Source organism: Pagrus major, chromosome 4 (assembly GCF_040436345.1).
Source record: "Pagrus major chromosome 4, Pma_NU_1.0".
NCBI classification, from domain to species: domain Eukaryota; kingdom Metazoa; phylum Chordata; class Actinopteri; order Spariformes; family Sparidae; genus Pagrus; species Pagrus major.
In genome coordinates this window covers 15,119,905-15,140,182 of record NC_133218.1, presented here as the reverse complement: position 1 = coordinate 15,140,182, position 20,278 = coordinate 15,119,905, and the positions used below count along the sequence as shown (strand labels likewise).

The 20,278-nt window shown below is 39.3% G+C and overlaps 3 protein-coding genes across 3 annotated transcripts; all 3 read right to left on the bottom strand.

The window, feature by feature from the left end:
• Nucleotides 1–1,539: 1,539 nt before the first annotated feature.
• LOC140995245 (malignant fibrous histiocytoma-amplified sequence 1 homolog) lies at nucleotides 1,540–8,964 on the bottom strand. Its single transcript, XM_073465212.1, has 10 exons — nucleotides 8,875–8,964; nucleotides 7,012–7,876; nucleotides 5,386–5,683; nucleotides 4,887–5,073; nucleotides 4,596–4,789; nucleotides 3,953–4,458; nucleotides 3,672–3,823; nucleotides 3,410–3,584; nucleotides 2,858–2,949; nucleotides 1,540–2,609 (listed from the first exon to the last, which is right to left on the bottom strand). The coding sequence occupies exons 1-9, from the start codon at nucleotides 8,912–8,914 to the stop codon at nucleotides 2,874–2,876; spliced, it is 2,493 nt and encodes an 830-aa protein (XP_073321313.1). The 5' UTR covers nucleotides 8,915–8,964; the 3' UTR covers nucleotides 1,540–2,609; nucleotides 2,858–2,873.
• A 2,368-nt stretch (nucleotides 8,965–11,332) lies between these two features.
• LOC140994254 (guanylyl cyclase-activating protein 2-like) lies at nucleotides 11,333–13,641 on the bottom strand. The gene is made up of 4 exons (XM_073463823.1): nucleotides 13,441–13,641; nucleotides 13,109–13,258; nucleotides 11,593–11,704; nucleotides 11,333–11,475 (listed from the first exon to the last, which is right to left on the bottom strand). Exons 1-4 carry the CDS (start codon nucleotides 13,639–13,641, stop codon nucleotides 11,333–11,335), a joined length of 606 nt encoding a protein of 201 aa, XP_073319924.1.
• Nucleotides 13,642–18,043: 4,402 nt separating this feature from the next.
• On the bottom strand, nucleotides 18,044–19,692 carry LOC140994961 (guanylyl cyclase-activating protein 2-like). Its single transcript, XM_073464825.1, has 4 exons — nucleotides 19,495–19,692; nucleotides 19,248–19,397; nucleotides 18,298–18,406; nucleotides 18,044–18,171 (listed from the first exon to the last, which is right to left on the bottom strand). Exons 1-4 carry the CDS (start codon nucleotides 19,690–19,692, stop codon nucleotides 18,044–18,046), a joined length of 585 nt encoding a protein of 194 aa, XP_073320926.1.
• Between the last annotated feature and the right edge of the window lie 586 nt (nucleotides 19,693–20,278).

Here is a 20,278-nt window from a genome sequence, read left to right as displayed (position 1 = left end):
GCCTATCATATCACAGTCATTATCTCGAGATCTTGAATTAATTATATCGTTATCTTGGGAAAACAAAGTTTCTTTATCTCGAGATCTCGAGAAAATTATCCCGTTATCTCGGGAAAACAGCGGTTGTTATTTCGAGATAATAACTCGAGATCTCGAGAAAACACATGAAATTAACTCGTTATCACGGGAAAACGGAGGAAATAAAATGTATGAATGCATGGCCCTTTAGGGCTTCCGTACGTTAGCACGTTGGCTAACACTTTATAATAACCATCATTGATAAATAGTAAATTTCACAGGAGCAAATGGAAGTCGTCCCAGCCCTTGTTGCCAAAATGTGACATTAAGGGGTGAACGGATGGAAAGTAGCTAGTAAGCTAAATCCGGTACAAAGCATCTTCTCTCATCTCGAGACTAATGTTATTTTGTACATTGTCCCTGATACAAATAAACTTATTAAATTAAATTAAATTAAATTAAAGATGTTTACATTCATGTTAGCTGCAGGTAATTAGATCATCTTTCCCACACTGTTCAACACGACGTGTTCTGTGAGAGCTTATTCCAGATCTTCACTAAAGCTATGATCTTTACACTGAATGAAATTTTCAAACCCAAGATTTAGTAATGGCTGCATCATGTCCCAAAGCAGTTGTGTGGGTTTGAACCTGGTTCAGCTGTACAGCATGAAATTAACAACAATGCTAAACTGTGTGAAATGTTAGCCAAGATGTTGTGTTCCTAAAAGCTGCATTGAACAGACACATTCTACATGTCCAGTAAATCATTTCATATTAAAGTCCATACAGCCTGGCAGGTATGAATTACTGTATGTTGTAAGATAGTGAATCATTCATCAATGAGTAAGTTACATCAGCTTAATTAGAACCAGGAAGTGTATCTCTGCAAAATGTGTTTTAAAACATAATAAATGTTCAGTTATATATAATAAGTTTCTTTAAGACTTTAAAAGTCACAGGGACTAGTCCGGTATGTAACTAAACATATTCCCATCTCCAAATAGCATTCACATGTAAGTTGCAGAAATACTGTTACTGTAGTATAACATTGTTCTTACTCATTGTAACAGCTCCTGGTCAAAACGGGGCCCAACCATGTGGACATTTCTATTCTGAGCACAATCCATTGGCTAGAAAATATTTTAAATGTCCTTCAAAGGAGAATCTCACACTTTACTGGGGCAAAAAAATACATATTTTACAACACTGGACATTATGTTGACTTGCCACGTTTTAAGATAACTTTTGAGCTGCTCAGTTTAGTAGTGATTTCTTTCTATCAAATTAGATTTTTAGGCCAAAACAACCCTAATCCTATGGGCTGAGGGTGAAAGTTGGAGAGTGTCTGCATCCTAAAAGACTTATTTGTAGCAAACTCACATCACCTCAACAAATCTAAAAATAAGACTTGAGGTGTACAACAAAAACCAACATTAAACTCTGTCATATGCTCTGAAAACTACAAGTTTCTGCATATTTCCAATAAAAAGAGACCAATGACATGCCATTCTTCTTTTTCAATAATGTCTTAATTCAGATTTTGGGGGTGTTAAAGATAGCCAGAAGCCCTGTGTTTATGAAACGCTATATGTGTCTTTTTTTGTCTGTCACACCACCACTCACCACTCTGCTTCATTTCATTGCTAGTGAAAAGTGCATATCTTCCAAATTGGAAATGTTAAAGTTAAACTGAAGAAATTAAATAAAGAAATCAATATAATCCATCATATTATCTCAAAAATGCATAAACACAAAACTTAAAACAAGGCTCTGTCTGTTAATTCATGATAAGCTAACATTTTGGACATACAAGGTTTTTAGCTTTTACAGGACAGTGACAAATTGTAAAATAAACCATCCTCCACCATGGAAACTGCTTAGTTACTGTCTACAGTTTTTGTATTTTTTGTAACTGAAAACATTCAAAAATGCAACACATTGCAAACTTGACTTCTTCCTCCAAAACGTGTAGTTTACAAGGAGACCATGAAGGCAGCAGGAGCTCACACAGAGATTAGAGGAGCTGAGAACTGAATAAAAAATACAGCTGAAATAGCCTGACGTGGATACCAGCTAGGTGGATGTCAGTAGTGAGCATCAGACTGGACTCAGTTGAAATATCTGACTCAATATATTTAACAAATGTGTGTGACCGGTCTGCATGTAACAGGTTTATTGTCTTTATCTATCTACAAAGCCTAGTAAAGGTAGTTTATTATTCCAGAAGAAAAATCCATTATGGTATTAAAAAATACATGCAGTTAGATTTGCCGTTACACTGTGAAACTAGAAAAGAAACAAGCAAAACAGTTACATTAGTTACATGTTACTTAACAAGCACTGAAACCATTGAGGAGTAATGTCAGAGAGAAACCAGCAGAGGACGATACTGTGCACAGAAAGAAATACAGGAAGTCTGTGAGCAGCAGTCAGCAAGTATCACCGAAGACCTTTTTCTTCAGTTTCCTCTTTTTTCTTCCATTGCACATCCTGCTGCTCTGTCATCTTTCTTCTCCTCTTTAACCATTATGTATTTGTCCTCTTTCTTCCATACTTTCTTACAGCTTCACTCCCAGAACACCAGAGCTCCTAAGAGATATACCAACGATTAAAAAAAGAAACATCAAATGTTTTCCTCCATATAAATTCAGTAACATGTAAACTGTCGACCTTGATTTCTTCAGGCATCTAGGCGTGTATCACTCCATTCATACTGTGAAAGTGTCACACCTACTGTGACTGCTACAAATGCAGCTGACGTTCACAGTGCCTCCTTCAGGCCCAGCAGTAAAATGTTTGAAGACAGTTTCAGAATCTATCACTTTAAATTAACTTACATATTGACGCAGGCATTTATTTATCTTGTGGAAAAATCAGCTCAGTCCGTCGTGTATGGCCTCCGTTGCATACTAATTTCTCCTCCTTCACACTAAAAAGACAAAAAAAAAAAAAAAAGACAAGGTATTAAAGGTGGGGTCACGTCGTATTTGCTTGAGACGCAAATCAATCTGCGGATCTCTGTACGGCCACGATTGCAGCTCCTGTGATTTGGATATTGCACCTGGCCATATTGCAATTTTGATCATATTCCAATTAATTGTTCAGCCCTTGTATGTTTTTATATTATCATTTTTATTATTTTGTGAATCACATGGCCAGACATGTTTAAGAGGGATTCTGGAATTTCCTTCAAAACAGCAGTGTTGTCAAAGTTCTGGCACTGCATTAAAAACAATGGATATTCGGCCTCGTGAATGCCTGGGGGAGGAGGTGAAGGGCAGATGAATGAAAGCAATGAAACCTGGCCTGGCTAGAACCCCCTAACCCTGAGTTTTTGTCTTAAAAAAACAGCTACATAAAAGGGCCCAAGCCCTGACTTTAACACTTGCAGGTTGTAGAGGTCCGTGCTGTCGAGCTCCTGCCAGTCCCTCCAGGTGAAATAGTGTGAACAGCCTCTCTCTGGACAGGGTGTGTGCACCTGCTGAGTCAGTCCTGGCCACTGTCTGGACAGCACAAACAGCTTGGACATCACTGCTAAGATCAAGTCCCACAACTTCTGAAACTCTGAGGACAGAAATCATTTGTCTGTACTGTAGGTGTGCAAAACGTTTAATCTCATTATGAAGAGCGATCATAGATCTCCACTCTTACCCTTCTCAGGTTTCCTGCAGCGTATCTCTATGAACAGATCTCCATCATTATTCTTCTGTCTCACCAGAGCCAGTCTGTTTCCACAGCAGAGGAGACACTGCTCTCTCCCCACCCAGTGAGTCGGGTACAGGGAGCAGGTCGTGATGATCACTCTGGTTTCATGGCAGTGTGAAACAAATTTAAGTTGAGTTCAACTAGTTTAAACTAGTTTAATTTAACTTTCATTTATATATCTATAATTCAAGGTTTTATGCTTGTTTTGGGATTGCAAGCTATGCTACCTGTGGAAGAAGCCATGAGGAATCTCAGGAAGGAAGTACACATGAACACGGAGGTCATCCTGCTTGTCCTCACCCCACTTGTGGCACACGGTGAGGTCGTCCTTCAGGAAGATGGGGAAGAGACAGGCTCCATCTGGATCTCTCCTGGTCTTCCTGGCAAGCGCCCACTGTTTCTCACCAGGGATGAACTCTGGTGCTTGAGGGTTCAAAGGGCTTCCATCAAGAGTAGGGAGGCAGACCTCAAAATACTGCAGCAGGGTGAGTATTATGCCCTCCTCTTTTTTAGTTCCCACCACCTCTTCGACCAAATCGTCATCGTCATCGTCCACGACCAGCTTCTCTAACTCTCTGCGGACCAAGATGCGCATTGCCGCATTGTGCAGGATGCCTCTGCTCCTCAAGTCGTCCAACCAGGTGAACTTCTGTTTCACCAGAGCCCCCTCCCGCATGAGAAGGTCTCTGGAGACCCCCTCCAGCTGCTGCACCAGGTCATGTCTCACAATGGTCTGCATTTACAGAAAGAGGTGTGGAGAGTGAGAATATGGCTTCAGAATCATGAAAAAAACGTGGGACGTAAAAGTTTAGATGCTCTTTTGAAAGCTGACTGAGCTAATTTATAATCGAATAAAAAGCAGCTGCTGACCTTGAACATTGAGATGAGGAATGAAGGCTGGATAAACACTCTGTCACTCAGTATATTGATGTCTTCGTACCAAAGGATCACCCCGATCCGATGCAGATATCGCAGGAGGAATCGCAGGATGGAGTGGAGACTCTCTCTGCTCATTTTAACGTGGTTTAGGATTAAATCACTCAGTTCTTCAAGTAGAATAATACCTGATATAAAAACAGCAATTTCATGAAGGTGTAAAATCAACAAACAATTTTTCTTTATAATATTTTAAACTATCCTTGGAGTTAAATATTGGCTTACCATGCTGGGGAATTTCCTCCTGTGCAATAAGTGTATGAATGGCTTGCTCCACCGCTTCGTAACTTTTTGGTAAGATGCTCTCAGAACACAGAAGCACACTCTCTGATTGAATGCTCATCAAAATATGACTTTTGAGTTTCGCAATATCCTCGGTGCTTGTGCTGTCAACGGTTACAAGATCCAGGACCTAATAGGACGGTAAAGGATAGCTATGAATGGCTGTATCGACAGGGAAACTTCAACTTAAACAGCACAGTAGCACAATTCACAAAGAGGGTTACACAGTGCTTTTCTAGAAATTAAAATAGTTTTTAAATTAAAATGTAAGAGCATTTGTTTACACCAGCTTAATGTACATGTAGGAAAAGTAGTGCTACAATAAAATACATGCTTCACACAAATTATCTAAAAACATTTTTCAGAGGGAACTTGATTGGTTGAAAAAAATAGCAACCAATAAAAAACCCCTCCATAATAAAACAGTACATACAATCAGTACCTTCAAATTGTATTCCAAAAGACAATCCAGCTCATCTAGCTGGTCCACGAACATAGAGACATCTTTGTTTTCTTCCAGATTCTTCTTTTGGTGTTGTAAAACCATCCTCCTGTTTGCCAGCATGGCTTTGACCTTCTCCTCTATGTCTTTCTTCTTCTCCATCACCTCCTCCTGGCCTCTGCACTGGTCGCAGTGTGTTCCCACCAGCAAGACTACTGAGTCTGGCACACGCAGCTGTATGTTGTTTATCCAGAACCACAGTTGGTCTTTGAAAGAATCTGGGTCTACAGTGCTGTATCTGGTTGAAAATCAAAATCAAAAATAATTTTATTACGGGCTCATTCCATAATCTCGAAAAAGATAAACTTGCGTGCACGATATTGTTTGTTACTCATGCAAATAAAAATCTTGCAAGGAACACAGAAAAACAACAACAATGTGATGCTGTTCAAGTCGGCACCGAGGGTCCATTTAAACTAAATGTTAACATCAGAATGCTAAAGTGCTGTAAATAGCAATGCTAACATGTTATGCTAACATTTGTTAATTAGCACTAAACACAATGTAGAGATAAGGCTAATGGGGATGACATTAGATTTGCAGGTGACAAACCAAACAAAAATGACCTGATAATGGTGCCAAATGAAAAGTTATTACAATTCATCTTGAGGGGGACATGAATGGAATCCAAAATTTAATGGCAATCCATTTAATTGTTGAGGTATTTCAACCTGGACCAAAGTGGTCCAACCATGAGACAAACCAACATCGCCATCCCTAAAGCAATGCTGCTAAAATATTACTGCATGAGTCATACATTATTTATTCTTTTTATTCCAGTCATTTGACATGTTTTATGTCTAAAATAATAGCTCTTTATAGCCCTTTATAAATATAAAATAATGTGAGGAAGAAATAGCCTTTGGTTAAACTGCTCAAAGGCCCCTGACAAACAGGGCCTGTGGCACTGTTGCAAGCAGATATTGCTTTGCTTTAAGTCAGGAGAAGAAAAAGCCAGGAGTGGCCTGACCCAACAGGCATGACAGGTACCCTGTGCTGACGGGATGAGCTCATGCTAAACAGATCAGATATGATTGGTGAGGGTTCGACATGAGTTTGACATTTCTCTTGGCCAAGTCATGGCAGGAATTTAGGATCCTCTGTTATGTAATTTGACATTGTTGCCATTTGGAAAGAAATAAATATCAGGTAGTCTCAGCTAGTGCTCAGAGCATTAAAGGATAAGTCCACCAAAAAATCAAAGCTCAGACATCTGGTCTGGTGTAATTCAAGTCCCTGGAAGCCCCAAGATCCCAAATTGATTTGAGAAGATGTTACACCCTTTTCAAAGCTGAAATCTTTGCTGTACTGCGAAGCTAAAGGCTTGGGTGCACAAGTTTGACAGTGTGCTGAGAGTGTGAAATAATCATCTTTTCTCTTTTTTTTTTTTCAAATTAAATTTTGGATTTCAGGGCTTCAGGAGGCTTTGTTTATATCAGACAAGCTGTAGTTAACCATTTTAGATTATGACTGAATTTTCATTTCTGGGTGAACTTATCTTTTAAGGAGTCAAAAGCCAGAAACACTGAGAACCACTGTCTTAAAAGATAAATATCACTTACTCACCTGGACAGATCAACAGTGAGGATGACCAGAGCTCGTGGGGTGATGAAGACATGGTGTGTCAGGTAGTACTCCTCCTGCCCTGCAAAGTCCCATAAAAGGAAACGGACTCCCTGAGTGTAGAGTTGACTGATCTCTATTCCCACAGTCCGGTCCTCCACTGCCACAGCCACGGGCTTCCCTTCCCTCAGACTGCGGCAGAGCGTGGACTTCCCTGCCATGGAGGAGCCCAGGAACATGGTCTTGACTGTCCAGGCACTGTGTGTGTTTGGGTTCTCCTCCATTTGACGGAAGTAGCTCTGGATGTCCACGACCCCTCCGGCACAGACCTCCTCTGGTGGGCACCTCAGCGGATTCCCGGTGGCCTTGCACACAATCAGCTCACAGCTGCTGCTCTGGAAGAGCTCGGACGGGAGCTCGGTCAGTTGGTTCTTCCCAACGAAAAGCTCCTTCAGTTTTGGGAGACCAACTAGTGGTTGGATGTTTTGCAGGCAGTTTTTGGAAAGGTCCAGGTAAGTGATACTGGTGCACTGGTTTATATCTGACGGAAGCTTGGCCAAGCGATTGCCACTGAGTTTTATGAACTTTAACTGCCTAAGATGTGGGAAGATTCCCTCTGGAATGGATCGGATGTTGTTCTGGTTCATGTAGAGTGTCTCTAGTGAGTGCAGTTCGTGTATTTCCTGAGAAAACTCCATGATCTTGTTCCTGGAGAGATTAAGCTCTACCAGGTGGGTGAATCTAGAGATGCCAGTCACCCTCTTCAGTTTGTTCCTCTGCATATCCACTTTTGTAGCATGTGGTTGAGGATCCAGAGGAAGGGACTTCATTTTCCGTCCTGATAGGTCCAATTCCTCCAAACTGAATCCTGTGTTATGAATGAGAAGGTTGACTGTATGATTAAGATCTTGGTAAAAGTAGGTTTACCAAGTTTTCTGGGAAACCAGGTACAACTATCTCTACATCAGTCCATACTGGAGGTTTAAGGGGTCTGAGACAAGTTATCCAAAAAACTTAGTAAACCTGCTTAACACATCCGTGTGTTTTAGGAATATCCGTTGATGTGCACTTATTTTGCTTTGACAAACTGTAATATGGCAGTTGGCTTGTTCTGAATGAAACAAAATATTGTGGTACATCTGATTCAAGTTTCTGATTGCTGTCTGTTATCTGCAGACTAGCAGCGTTAGTGCTAGCTCACCCCAGAAAGAGGTACAGCTCTCTCCTCTGCTGGAGCATTTTATACTCAGAGCATAGTTATATAACATTGAATGGTATGACACACTTAATAATATAGCTTCCTCATTCATGGAGTTCCCTGAAAGGTCAGCACTGTCAAAGTGGGCAGTTTACCACAAGTTGAACGCAAAAACTTGGATGCACAGATTTATTGTTCTTTCATTAGTGAATACACGGATAACAATGATTCCATATGAATGAAGTCATTTGGGTTTGAAATTAGTGTTGTAACAAATGCTTGGACGACTGTCTGGACTGGATTGTATGATTTATGAAAGCCTGTAAATAAAGTCAGTGACAGCTCTCACAGAATCGTTACACTAGATATCCTCATTGAGTCCTTATCATGATGCAGGCTGAGTTCACCATAACCACACTTCAATAAATAAATAGTGTTCACCTATCAAACTTCCATTTTCAAACGATATCCCAGGCTGAGGGATACCACTGATTGTAATAATTGCATAATTTGGGCAGGTGGAGCAGTCAGTCTGAAATCTGTAAAATTCAGTTACTTGTATAGTTCAGTAATTTCTTTTTCAACAGTCTGATGATTTATTGCAAGCATCAGGAAACACTGCCCCATTAAGAAATTGCTCGATATACTGCAGACAGATGATTACAGACCTTTGACGATGCGAAGGTGCTGTCCATATCCAGTGGCCATTTCCTTCTGATGGTCTAGGCAGTGTTCTTGTTGAGTTTGTTAGGAAGTGTGCAGAGGGTGTTACACACAGGGCTGCTATCTCATATCTGACGCAAACCACCACCCGCCACAGAAATGGGGAAGTGAAAAAAAGAGTGCGTCTGATTTCTTCCCAACATTGTGACGGCAGCAGTGTTGCTCAACAGGTTTGACGCTGTCAGTTGTCCGGGATGGCAAGGTGCCATCCAGGGCTCTGGTATTGCACATTTTGGCTCATTGACATGTGCTGGGACATTCTAATGGTATAATGCCTTTATTTATATTGTCATGTGGCATCATTTAAAAGAAAACCTATGATGAATAAAAGTTTAGTTAGCCTTTTTCACAGAAGACACTTTGACATGGCACAGTTTGAAAAGCATATCAAATCTGATGTTGTCCCATACATACATGTAAATATATTTACAATTGATGATTAGTTATTCTTGACACTTAAAACTGCTGTTTGTAAGATGAGATTTTTGAGTTTCATTCCCAAATATAGACGCTTTCTGATGGCTGCTGACCATAAATAATAATACAGTGTCAGTATTTGACGAGTTGGTGAAGGCATCAGTATTATTATCTCACAAACTGGACCTGTAAGTACAATTACTCTCAGATACTTTTGATTTTCACTCAAGAACTATTCGTATGGATGACTTTAACCTGGTATTTTTACTTTTACTATGACTTTTGGCTGCTTTTCACAACACTATAAGGACAGTAAAAAGTGTCATCACATGGCAATTTTTTTCCTTTAAAATATCTGAATCAGGCATTGCTGTCTACTAAACCTCCTGTCTAAACATATATTTTTCTAATCTGTTAACCGAGGACTATGACCAAATATTTTTTCATTGGTGTCATTTTTTTAAAACTGAGATAGCGACTTATTGTTTTAAGGAATTCTTACATTACCTCTTGCCACAGTGTCATTCTTGATACTACCACCAGATGGTGCCAGAGAACAGAATTAGAAGTCCCAGACATTGCAGCTTTTAATGTCCCTGTAGAAATTCACATTCACTTTGCCAAAATATTAACTTAATCTGTCTTTTAAGTTGTGGCTCTTGACCGTCTTGTTGCTAAACCACATCCATAACTGATTTTCTATTCTGAACATGCATAGCTCAATTATGTTTGGCAGGCAAAAATTGGTTTTCATTCAACTACTAAAAATTAAAAAAATAAATAAAAATCAGTCCACCTATGACGTGAGGTTCCTCAGTTGAGGGTTTGATGTGAAAATAACATTGTAAATTCTCAGACAGTAAATTACTCTCAGAATGAGGACAAGGGACTTCAGTTGTATTACATTTATTAGTGGCTTTAAATCCATGGTAATACACACAGGATGTTGTGTTTGTTCAATAATTCAAGGCAAACACTACGCGAACGCCAATGCAGAGCTTAATTAAAAAAAAAAATGCATCCATTTGAAATAAATCCCATCGCAAACATCATGTACCATCATATCATCATCGGATCTGCAGCAACAAAAGAAACACAGTTTAATGATCGGAAACTAGTTAATTACAATTAACCAGAATCCTTTGTTTGGTATTCGTCTCACAGTCTTTCTGGGAAAGGAAACGTTTATTTACAAACCTGCTTTCAAGAACATTGTGAATGTTTCGCGAAGATATGTAACATGCAAACAAGAGAGACAGCAGCTCACATCCAACAAAGTCTGAATATAGCACATAGTCTAGCATAATCGTGAGTTATGTACTTATGCACTGTATGTTGACTAGCTTAAATCTCTTGATAATTCAAAGGGAAACAGCACCATTTCTTTTACCTTTATGTTTTCTGCTCTCTTTTCACCTGATCACATTCACACAGTTACACATTCACACCTGGAAGCTGCTCAGTACAACCACATGCTGATCTGCTGGCCACTGAGCAGCTCCACTGAAACAACTGGGGCTCTTTCCCCACCCAGATGTATCCTGCCGGTCCAGGTTTGAACCACCAACCTAACTTTACACAACAGACGGTGTTGTCATGGAAGTAACACCCAGTCTGTGAAATAAGTTGTGTAATTTCATGTGGTTCGGGAGCAGCTTTGTCAAATCTGAGAAAATGACCCTGATGTCATCAGGGTGACATGGGCTTAGTCTTGAAGTCTGGATTTCCCCTGTGAAACAGTTGTTTCTGTTTCTAGGTTCCATATGAGACATACAAATCAAACACAATAGCATTTTCTTTCCAGTTCAGCCTTGAGAAGATCACATACCAGCTGTCATTTCCATTGGTATTTATATATAAAAAAACAAAAAACAAACAAACAATGACATGAAGGCAAGAGGAGTCTTCTTACACACTGTTGTGTTCACAAGTTCACAATCAGGTCCCTTTCCATTTGGCAGGCTGGTCCGAATACCTCAAACTCCCTCAGGAATCTTTGGAGCTCATCAGTTTCCTATCACACATGTACTGCTGGACCCAGGCGCTGGGATTGATATCAAGTCGCAGGAAGCTCTGAAGCCACGGACTCCTCTGAGCCCCCTCAACAAACTCCTCCAGTGTAATTTCACCTGCAGCACAAACAAAACAACTGTGACTTAATTATTTATGGCTAAATAGCACATATACTTATTTCTTAAGGGATTTGTTTAAGGGTTTTGATGGGTGTGAGTATGCAGTCAACATACCATCACTGTTGACGTCGACCTCTCGAAAGATCCGCTCACACACCTCCTCAGAAGTGAGGTTCCCTAGTCCTGATCCATCAGATACAGAGCCTTTCTTTATCTTGTAGATTATCTGAAAGACAAATCCAGCAATTAGAACAACGTGTTATCAAACCTACACGACTGAACTCGATAAAACTCTTGAGACCATTGCCACAAGTATGACTGATGGCGAGTAACAGCAACAGACCTTCTTTGACATTTGGTTGTCAAACGGTTGCAGTTTTCTTAGGTATAGACACAAAAACTAGTTGGTTAGGTTTTTGCAAAAAAAACTAATTGGTTTAGATGAGGAAAAGATCATGGTTTGGGATAAATTTGTCAGCTTAAAGATGCGTCACGATTGTACAGAACGTGAACAGAACTCTTGAGTGAAAGTTCTGTGCTTGTTTGTCCCAGTCACCCACTTCATCCTCCTTGTGCAGACATTGTCACCCATAAACTACAACAGCTGATATCCTCCTTTGCTCTCCTTATAACTACTATGGCCACCAGAGGTTGCCACCTAACAATGCACATAAATATGGGTTGCATTGAGTTGCTTGTACACATGACCAATAAAGCTTTTTAATGGTGAGGACAGGCTGAATTAGATCGATTCTCATGTCGTACTGATAATGTTGTCAACGATCTGTGTGGTTTCTTAGCCAGAGTAGTATCATATTTTTTAGGGATGGCAATGTTGGTGTGAGGGTTTGTCAGTCAGTCAATCGGTTGATCGATCCACCACTTGAGTCCAGACTATTCCTTCAAAACTACTGGACTGATTACCATAAAATGTTGTTCAGACAATCATGGTCCAAAGAGGATTGATAAATAAAACTTTTGATGTAGTGCCATCATCAGGTAAATATTTTAGTTTGTCCATTACTTTGTTAGCACGCTGACATGTTAAACTTGGATGGTGAACATTAACAATATACCTGCTAGATAGCAGCACATTAGCATTGTAATTGTGAACATGTTAGCATATGGATGTTAAAACCACAACTGTGCTTAAGTACCGCCAAAGAGCTGCAAGTGTGGCTGTAGATTCTTTGACCCCATTTGTTGTTCAAAATATTGTTTCCATATAATTCCTTAAAAGTGAGAAACGTCTGAATTTACACTGGACTTGGACTTAATTCAGCATCAGAAAAATCTAAATATCCGACAGTTGTATGAAATATCTATCTACATGTTTTCAGTGATTATTATGAACAACTCTACGCCTCCAGGTTGCTGGAATTCAAAGAAGCATTAAAAACACCGATATGTTCTTAAGATCAAAATAGATCTTAAAAAAATCATCTCCTAACAATACACAAGACATGATATAACTGTGGGATTGCTACTTAAAAATACAGTTGGTACAATGATGATTAACATCATAAAGCTGGTCTTCTAAAAAAAGCACATGAAAAGTTAGGCTATATCTCAAGGCGAACGCTTCATGTCACAAATGACATTGTGCTTTTATAAAATCAAAACTTTTTACCTTAACAATCTTCCGTAGTTCACTTCTGTCCAGACGACCGTTATCATCGCCGTCAAACACCTTGAAAGACCACCGCAGCTTGTCTTCAAGTTTTCCACGCAGAATGAGATTAATTGCAGCTACATATTCTAAAAAATCCATTGTGTTGTCCTGAATAAAGATGGAAAGATGATTATTAAGATGCCAACAAGGAAGATACAGCATGCTTGGGTATATTAAGAGAGGAGTTTTGTGTTCACAGTTATAAAAACATTTCAAAATGTTTTCAAGGACAGAAATCTGGTATAAAATTGGACTTGAACATTTTACTTAAAAGTGGCATTTTAACTCACATGATTCATGTCAAATGCTCGGAAGATGCTGTCCATGTAGTCTGATTCAGGTGTACCATTCTGTACTCCAAACATCCTCTTAAACTCGTGCAGGTACAAAGATCCACTGGGGCACTCCATGATGAATGACTTGTAGAGGTCCTGGATGCCTTCTAACTCCAGTTCTTCTTCCTGTGACTGTATTTGCTGATTTTGACCCATACTGAAATCCAAACCCTACCACTGCAGTAAAAACTAAGAATTTCTCCTTTTATATGAAAAATAAATCAATACAGATGCCTTCGTAAAGTAATATTCTTAAGACTGCCAGGAACAAATTGTTCAGCGTCCACCTCATGGCTGCCGCTGACGGTTCCTTCAGCAGCTCAAGGGTCGTGAAGTAAGTCGAGTATAATAACTGATTCATGTGACCCCAACCAAGAGGCTTATTTTTAGCCAAAGTCTCTGACAAGCTGAGTTTAAACAGTAATCCACACACCTGATCCCATCTTGAACCTTTAGTGACCCGAGGGCACTAGTAAACGTAACACTATATTTACATTAAAAAGACAACTTAGCGATTGGAGACCCTTTTCTTGTGTGTGGATATACTATGTACAGTATGAATTAGTGTTGTCACAATAATGGAATGGAACTCAGATACAAAGGTTGGAAAAATATCTTTATTCAGTACTATTTTAGATACTACAGCTAAATATTGACATTGAGGGCATTACATTTTAGATTTTCAACAAAAGATAAATATAACAAGGCTTGGGTTCTCTGTGTAATACGAGCATCTAATACAGCATCTAATCTAATTTACCCTGACCAAATGTATTTTCCTATCAACTGAAACTCGACTGTCAGAGATTCCTCAGGCCTAATAGCTCTGAGAGGGATTAGTTTAGCTTTAAGAATTGCAATTGGCTGTTGGGCCAACAGCAGGAAAACACTTACCAACAGTGAGGCTGTTTATGGGGCATCTTGTTAAATGCTACAGTGATGTTGAAATGGGAGCTGTAATCAACCTCTCAAAATTCTTTATAATTTTGTTGTGTTAGCACCTTTTGTAAGAACTGGTCTTTGGCATCGTTTGCAATTGGACATTCTTGTATCCCTTGCCTTTAGTTGTTGATTGTGGAGAATAGGCATCAGCATTAGAAGTGACAACACTGTGTAATGCCAGACCAATTCTGAAACCCACTTTCTGAACAGCCCTAACCAGTCATCCTAGTTAGGGGAGCTGAACTAGCTCCAGAAGAGACTGGGACATTTTTCCTTTAACCTAAAGAGGGAAACTTATTTTACACAAACATCATAACAAAACGGAATGAATGAGAGAAGTGACGAGAGGACAGCTCCTTTACCAAAATCAGATGCTGAAATCCATACATGCCTTCATTACCTTATGGATAGATACTTTAATGCCCTCTCCTCTGGCCGACTTAAGATAGCAACAAAAAGTCTCCAATTGGTCCAAATCGCAGCAGCCAGAGTCCTCACACGAGCAAAGAAATTTGACCATTAAACACCGACACTTCTCTCTCTCTCTCTACATTGGTTGACTTGCACTTGCTCTTAGATGTCCCAGAAATGCAGATGGCTGATTGTTTTAAAGGAAGTGGTCTGGAAATAAGCCATGGTTGGAGTATTCACAGGACACACGCACTTTGTACCGCTAGGCTGTCAGCTTTTTCTTAATGAACAAGTACAGTAACAAGACTGCTTAGAGAGTGGCTGGGGTAAACAACTGGAAAGAAGCGCTTGAAAAAAATGCAAGAGCGTGCAGATTCTGGAGCCCAATTAAAATGCATGCTGCAACGGCACGGATACAAAAATAGTGCTATACAAGAAGCTTTTGATGTGTCAGATGTTCAAGACAAAGTGATAAGAGAAACAATGAAACTGAGACATTTTGACCACATTACTTGACGTAACTTCGTATCGCTCATGACAGGGAAAGACTTTCAGGGGTGACGACGAGTCTTCCACAGGGTCAAACCAGAGCCATTGTCTTGAACTTGTGAAAATGTTTAGCAAGTTCGACATCGTACTAAAGCTAGAATTAGATATGTCAAAGAGATGGAAATGGATAAGAAAAGGTGCTAGGATTCACTCATGTGAAAACATGTAAAAGCCCTGCCCACATATGTGAATTATGTTAAACTAAATTGTTGGCACATAATATATGATGGTGTTATGGTGCATTGTATAATAAAATAAAATAAAATGAAATAAATAATCCAGCCCACATTTAAGGGAGGTTGGCTGAGATTGCGCCCTCTCCTCCAGACAAAGCATCTCCGACCCTTTTCTCTTCTGTTGTCGTTTTCATCAGTTGGTGTTTTTTTTCTTTTGACGATGGGGGCCTGGTAGTTTAGAGAGGGGAGTTGTGGGTCCTATGGGACACTGTGTGGCCGGCCCAGACCTGGCCAGGTCTCCAGACTTGCATAGTTCTGGTTAATTTTGGTATTTGGAATTAAAACTCACTTCTTTTTGCAAACTTGTACTTGAGTATGGCATCGTTTTAATATGTTACTGATGGTAGAGCCATCAGTAACATATTAATATATTTGTTGTTGAAAATACATACATTTAAATTTCACCTTAACAGTGTTGCAAAAGTGGCCATTCCAGGCATATATTTTAGGGCTGTGCATCTCTCCCTCATAAGACGATCCGATTTGTATCTACATGGGCTATGATATGGTTCAGGGATGATACCTTTTATTATAGAACGGTTCGATACGATTCGATTCCGATTCGGTACGATACGATACAATTCTTTGTTTCATGTAGACATTCATTTTCTATTATAAATTAGAATAAGCCAATTCTATAAAAGTGCATTTCTTACCTTCAAATAGATATTCCATAAAAGACCAGGGAATCCTATGTATTTTCTACTATTATGTATATCTTTATCTTAATCTGTTCATATCTCAGTGTATAAAAAACACACCTGTTGTCTCATCCTGGATCTGAGGAACAACTACCCTGTTGTCTGGATCTCCATGAGCAGGGTCTCTCTGAGCTGGATCTGTCTGCATTGGACCTCTGATGTCCCTGACTGTCTGTATCCTCTGCTTCCCAATAATCAGTGTATAAAATCACACCTATGATTAACAATCAGACAAATGTTTACTACTGATATCAAACTCAAAAGTTGGATTAACAGTGTGCAGTACTACAGTCACAGAATACAGCTAATGATAGCAACACGTTCAAAAGCAGACAGGTTGTAAGTCCTTAGCAATAAAACAGGCTATAGATGCAGTATACCTTAGACCTCACCGAGCTGTGGAAAAAGTGCTTAATCTCTGTGTCTTTGTCTTGTGTGCTCCTGCTAGTGCTGGCTTTACTCACATCCTAGTTGTCTGCACAGGTTTCAAGATATGTGCTACCACTGTACTGCTAACGCTGTACAGAGCTTACAAACGGCCTGCTTTGTCTAACTTTCCATCCAAATCTCTTCCAAACTTTTTAGATGTTAGATTTGACGGTGCATTGTAAAACTTACCAGCCTTGTTGGACATTTTGCTTTTGTTTTTACCTGACAGGCAGGGGGCAGGCAACGCCACCCTAACATTACTGTGACACCTTTCGTGAGAGTCTCATGCTGACATTTGAACTTTTACGAGAGTTTGAAGACGCTGTGAGGAATTAGCAGCACAGCAGCTTTACTCAACTGATTCATAACTTTAAAATCGGGCCATTGACCAGTTCACAGTACATTTAGATCGATACAGAGGTCTGCGAATCGGTGTAGTCGTATCTTTAACTTTAAAACTGATTTGCGATTAATATAGGTTAATTGTTACACCCCTTATATATTTATTTATTTGCAAAAATTGTATGGGTGTGGTCCCCCTGTTGCCACTGACCGAGAGCAGGTGGTTTCTGTAACACATGTAGTCCGAGGGAACCACCTCATGGTTCTGAGAACATGACACTTCTAAGAAAGAGTTGAGCTTGTATCTCAGATATTTGTTAGTGGAAAAGGGAGAAAGATATCAGCACACATTTGTACAGCTGGGAAGAAGGACATGACAATGACTTTTCATGTTTTTTTACTGAATTGGATTCATGAGTGTTCAAACATGCCTTTAACCACAGTTAAGTAATCAGATAAAACAATATTGCTTTATAGTATGTACTTAAATTCAGTATGTACAATTAGGATTTTATCCTAGAGGTGTTATTAATTGCTGAAAAATAAAATAAAAAATAATAAAAATAGTAAAAAAGCAAAAAATAGAAAAGCAGATAATCATTTACTATTTACATATAAATAAAATGACACTTTATAATAAGAAGGCTTTGACTTGTGTAAGCAAATGGTATTGAATTATATACATGCACTATGCAAATTGTTACTTGAATAGTAGTAATTATATATTTATCTGTGCTTTCATACTGTTCATTGTGAGATGTGAAGTGTTATTGTTCCTTCACCGAAAGCCAAATTATGTCCAGTTCTGAACATCTTTTAGTCTGTTAACGCTGACAAAGACGTCATAATGAATCCTGATTTAGCTGTAAGTCAGCTTGTGATTCTGGATTTTCAGCCGTGGTTGTTTTCCATTTGTCCACATAGGAAAGGCATATGTGCTTTAACATTTCAGAAGTGTGCGCTCTTCCTCCTCTGCTCCATGACCCATCCAGCAGGATTCATGTCCAGCTTCACCATGTTGAGCACCCAGGGGTCCTGCTGTGCACCCCTAATGAACTCTTCCAAGTTAATATGACCTGTGGGACAAAAAAGTCCAAGCAAGATTAATTTCTGCTGATAAAAATCAATATTCCTTTCTAGCTATTTTCGCTCCACAAGCAGTTTCACTGCATTGCAAAAGTAATATGTGACTGAACACTTACCGTCTCCATCACTATCTACAGCCTGAAATATTCGATCCACAACCTCATCTACTGTAAGTTGTGAATCATAGTCTTCCTTCTTTGCACTTCTTTTTAGCCGGTAGATGCTCTAGATGGAAAAAAGAAAAAAGAAATATCAGGAAACATATTTTCATATTGACCAACGTCACACAATAATAGACCAAGACTAAAATTATGTAGCGCAGTCTTCAAAACCGCATTATGTTCACTTTGGCTTTACATCTATTAATGCTGATAAATCCAGAATTGTTTTTAACTAATACAGTATATTACCACATCTATTTAAAAAAAAAACCTAATTTTGTTTTATTTAACTGATACAACAGTATGATTTTATGGATTGCAAACAATGTACTTGCAGTCTCACAGAGAACAGATACAGATTCATATTCATATTCATATGTTAACAGTTACAAGGTCCTTCTTTCCCTAATGTACATATTTCAAGACTGCTTTGATCTCATGGAAAAAAAATACACATATACTGTATATATATGGTCAAATGAGGATTTGGAATCCAGCACAGAAACAGTGGTCACAAGGTAACAGCATTACCTTTCACACTTTCTTTGAATTTCAAAAGAATAGGGCTGGAATAAATCTATTCAACATACATTTTGGTGTATATGCTAAAATTAAAGATGGCTACAATATATATGGTTGCCTCTGTTTCAGGGTCCTAGTATTGTGCAAGCTGGCTCGCTGTCACTGTCAAACCAAAAGTACTTTAAGCATTTTAGAGAAAGACAAAGTCCACAGCATGTTCTGCAGAGCCAAACAGTAGGACACAACCTATCCGAGATGAAGATGTTAAAACAATACTATAGATACACTGAGCTGCTGTATTTTCCTGCAAGGGGAATCCTCTTTTCCATCTTCAGTAGATTAGTTGCATCCAACACCCTCAAGACATTTTGTCGTAGACTTACATCAATTATTGACCGTAGTTCTCTTCTGTCCACAAAGCCATTGTTGTCTTTGTCATACACCTTGAATGACCAGCGCAGTTTATGCTCCAGGTCTCCACGGAAAACAAGATTCAGTGCTGCCACAAACTCAAGGAAATCAATTGTATTGTCCTGAAAGGTAGGTTGAATGAGAACAATTGGGTCACATTTTCACATTTTGATAAAAATAGCACAATATGCCAGGCTGCAACAGCTTTTACTCTCTCACCCCATTTGTGTCAAAGGCTCGAAATATGTTCTCCGCATAATCAGACGCTTCACCTGTCGGCTCCACACCAAAGAAACGCTTGAACTCGTGCATAAAAAGTAGTCCACTTGGGCATTCCATGACAAACTTTTTATACATGTCCTGAAGCACTTTGACATCAATCTCTTGATTGTTCTCTGTCTGCTGTGCTTGCCCCATGGTTAGCTTGTCATTTAACAGTCCTTAGGTCTGTTGCCATGTAGGAGTATGTAATCCTCGATGGAGTCGCCAGACTTGAAATGGGATCTCATACTCTTAGGTGTTTTTTATAACCCTGTGGAATCCCAAAGCTCCAGTTTGCATATGACACAAGTGATTAGTGTGGCCTCAGGATTACTACAGTATTATCTTGGTGGGGTTTCCTCTCTCTAAGTTAATAAGTTCTGCAACTAAATGTGAGTCTAGGCCAAACTTGTGGAGGTGGCAGGCCTTATTCCTACATGCAAATGAAAGTTATCTGTATCCCAACAGTGTAGCATACGGTATAATGCCACTGCTGATGCAAGGCCAGTTAGGGCAGAATGTGAATCAAATTGAGACTTGGATGTTATAAATGTCAACATAAATGTTCTTGAATGCAACATTAGCATTCAAACATCTGGCTCTTTGAATTGTTATCTCTCTCAACCAACTAGCTTCAAAATTGGAAAGTCTGTCTGTAAGAGCGAAACATTTCACATTAAATATTGTTCAAAAATGAGTGCAGCTTTAGAAGTTAGCCAGGCCATGTTCAAACATGTCATTA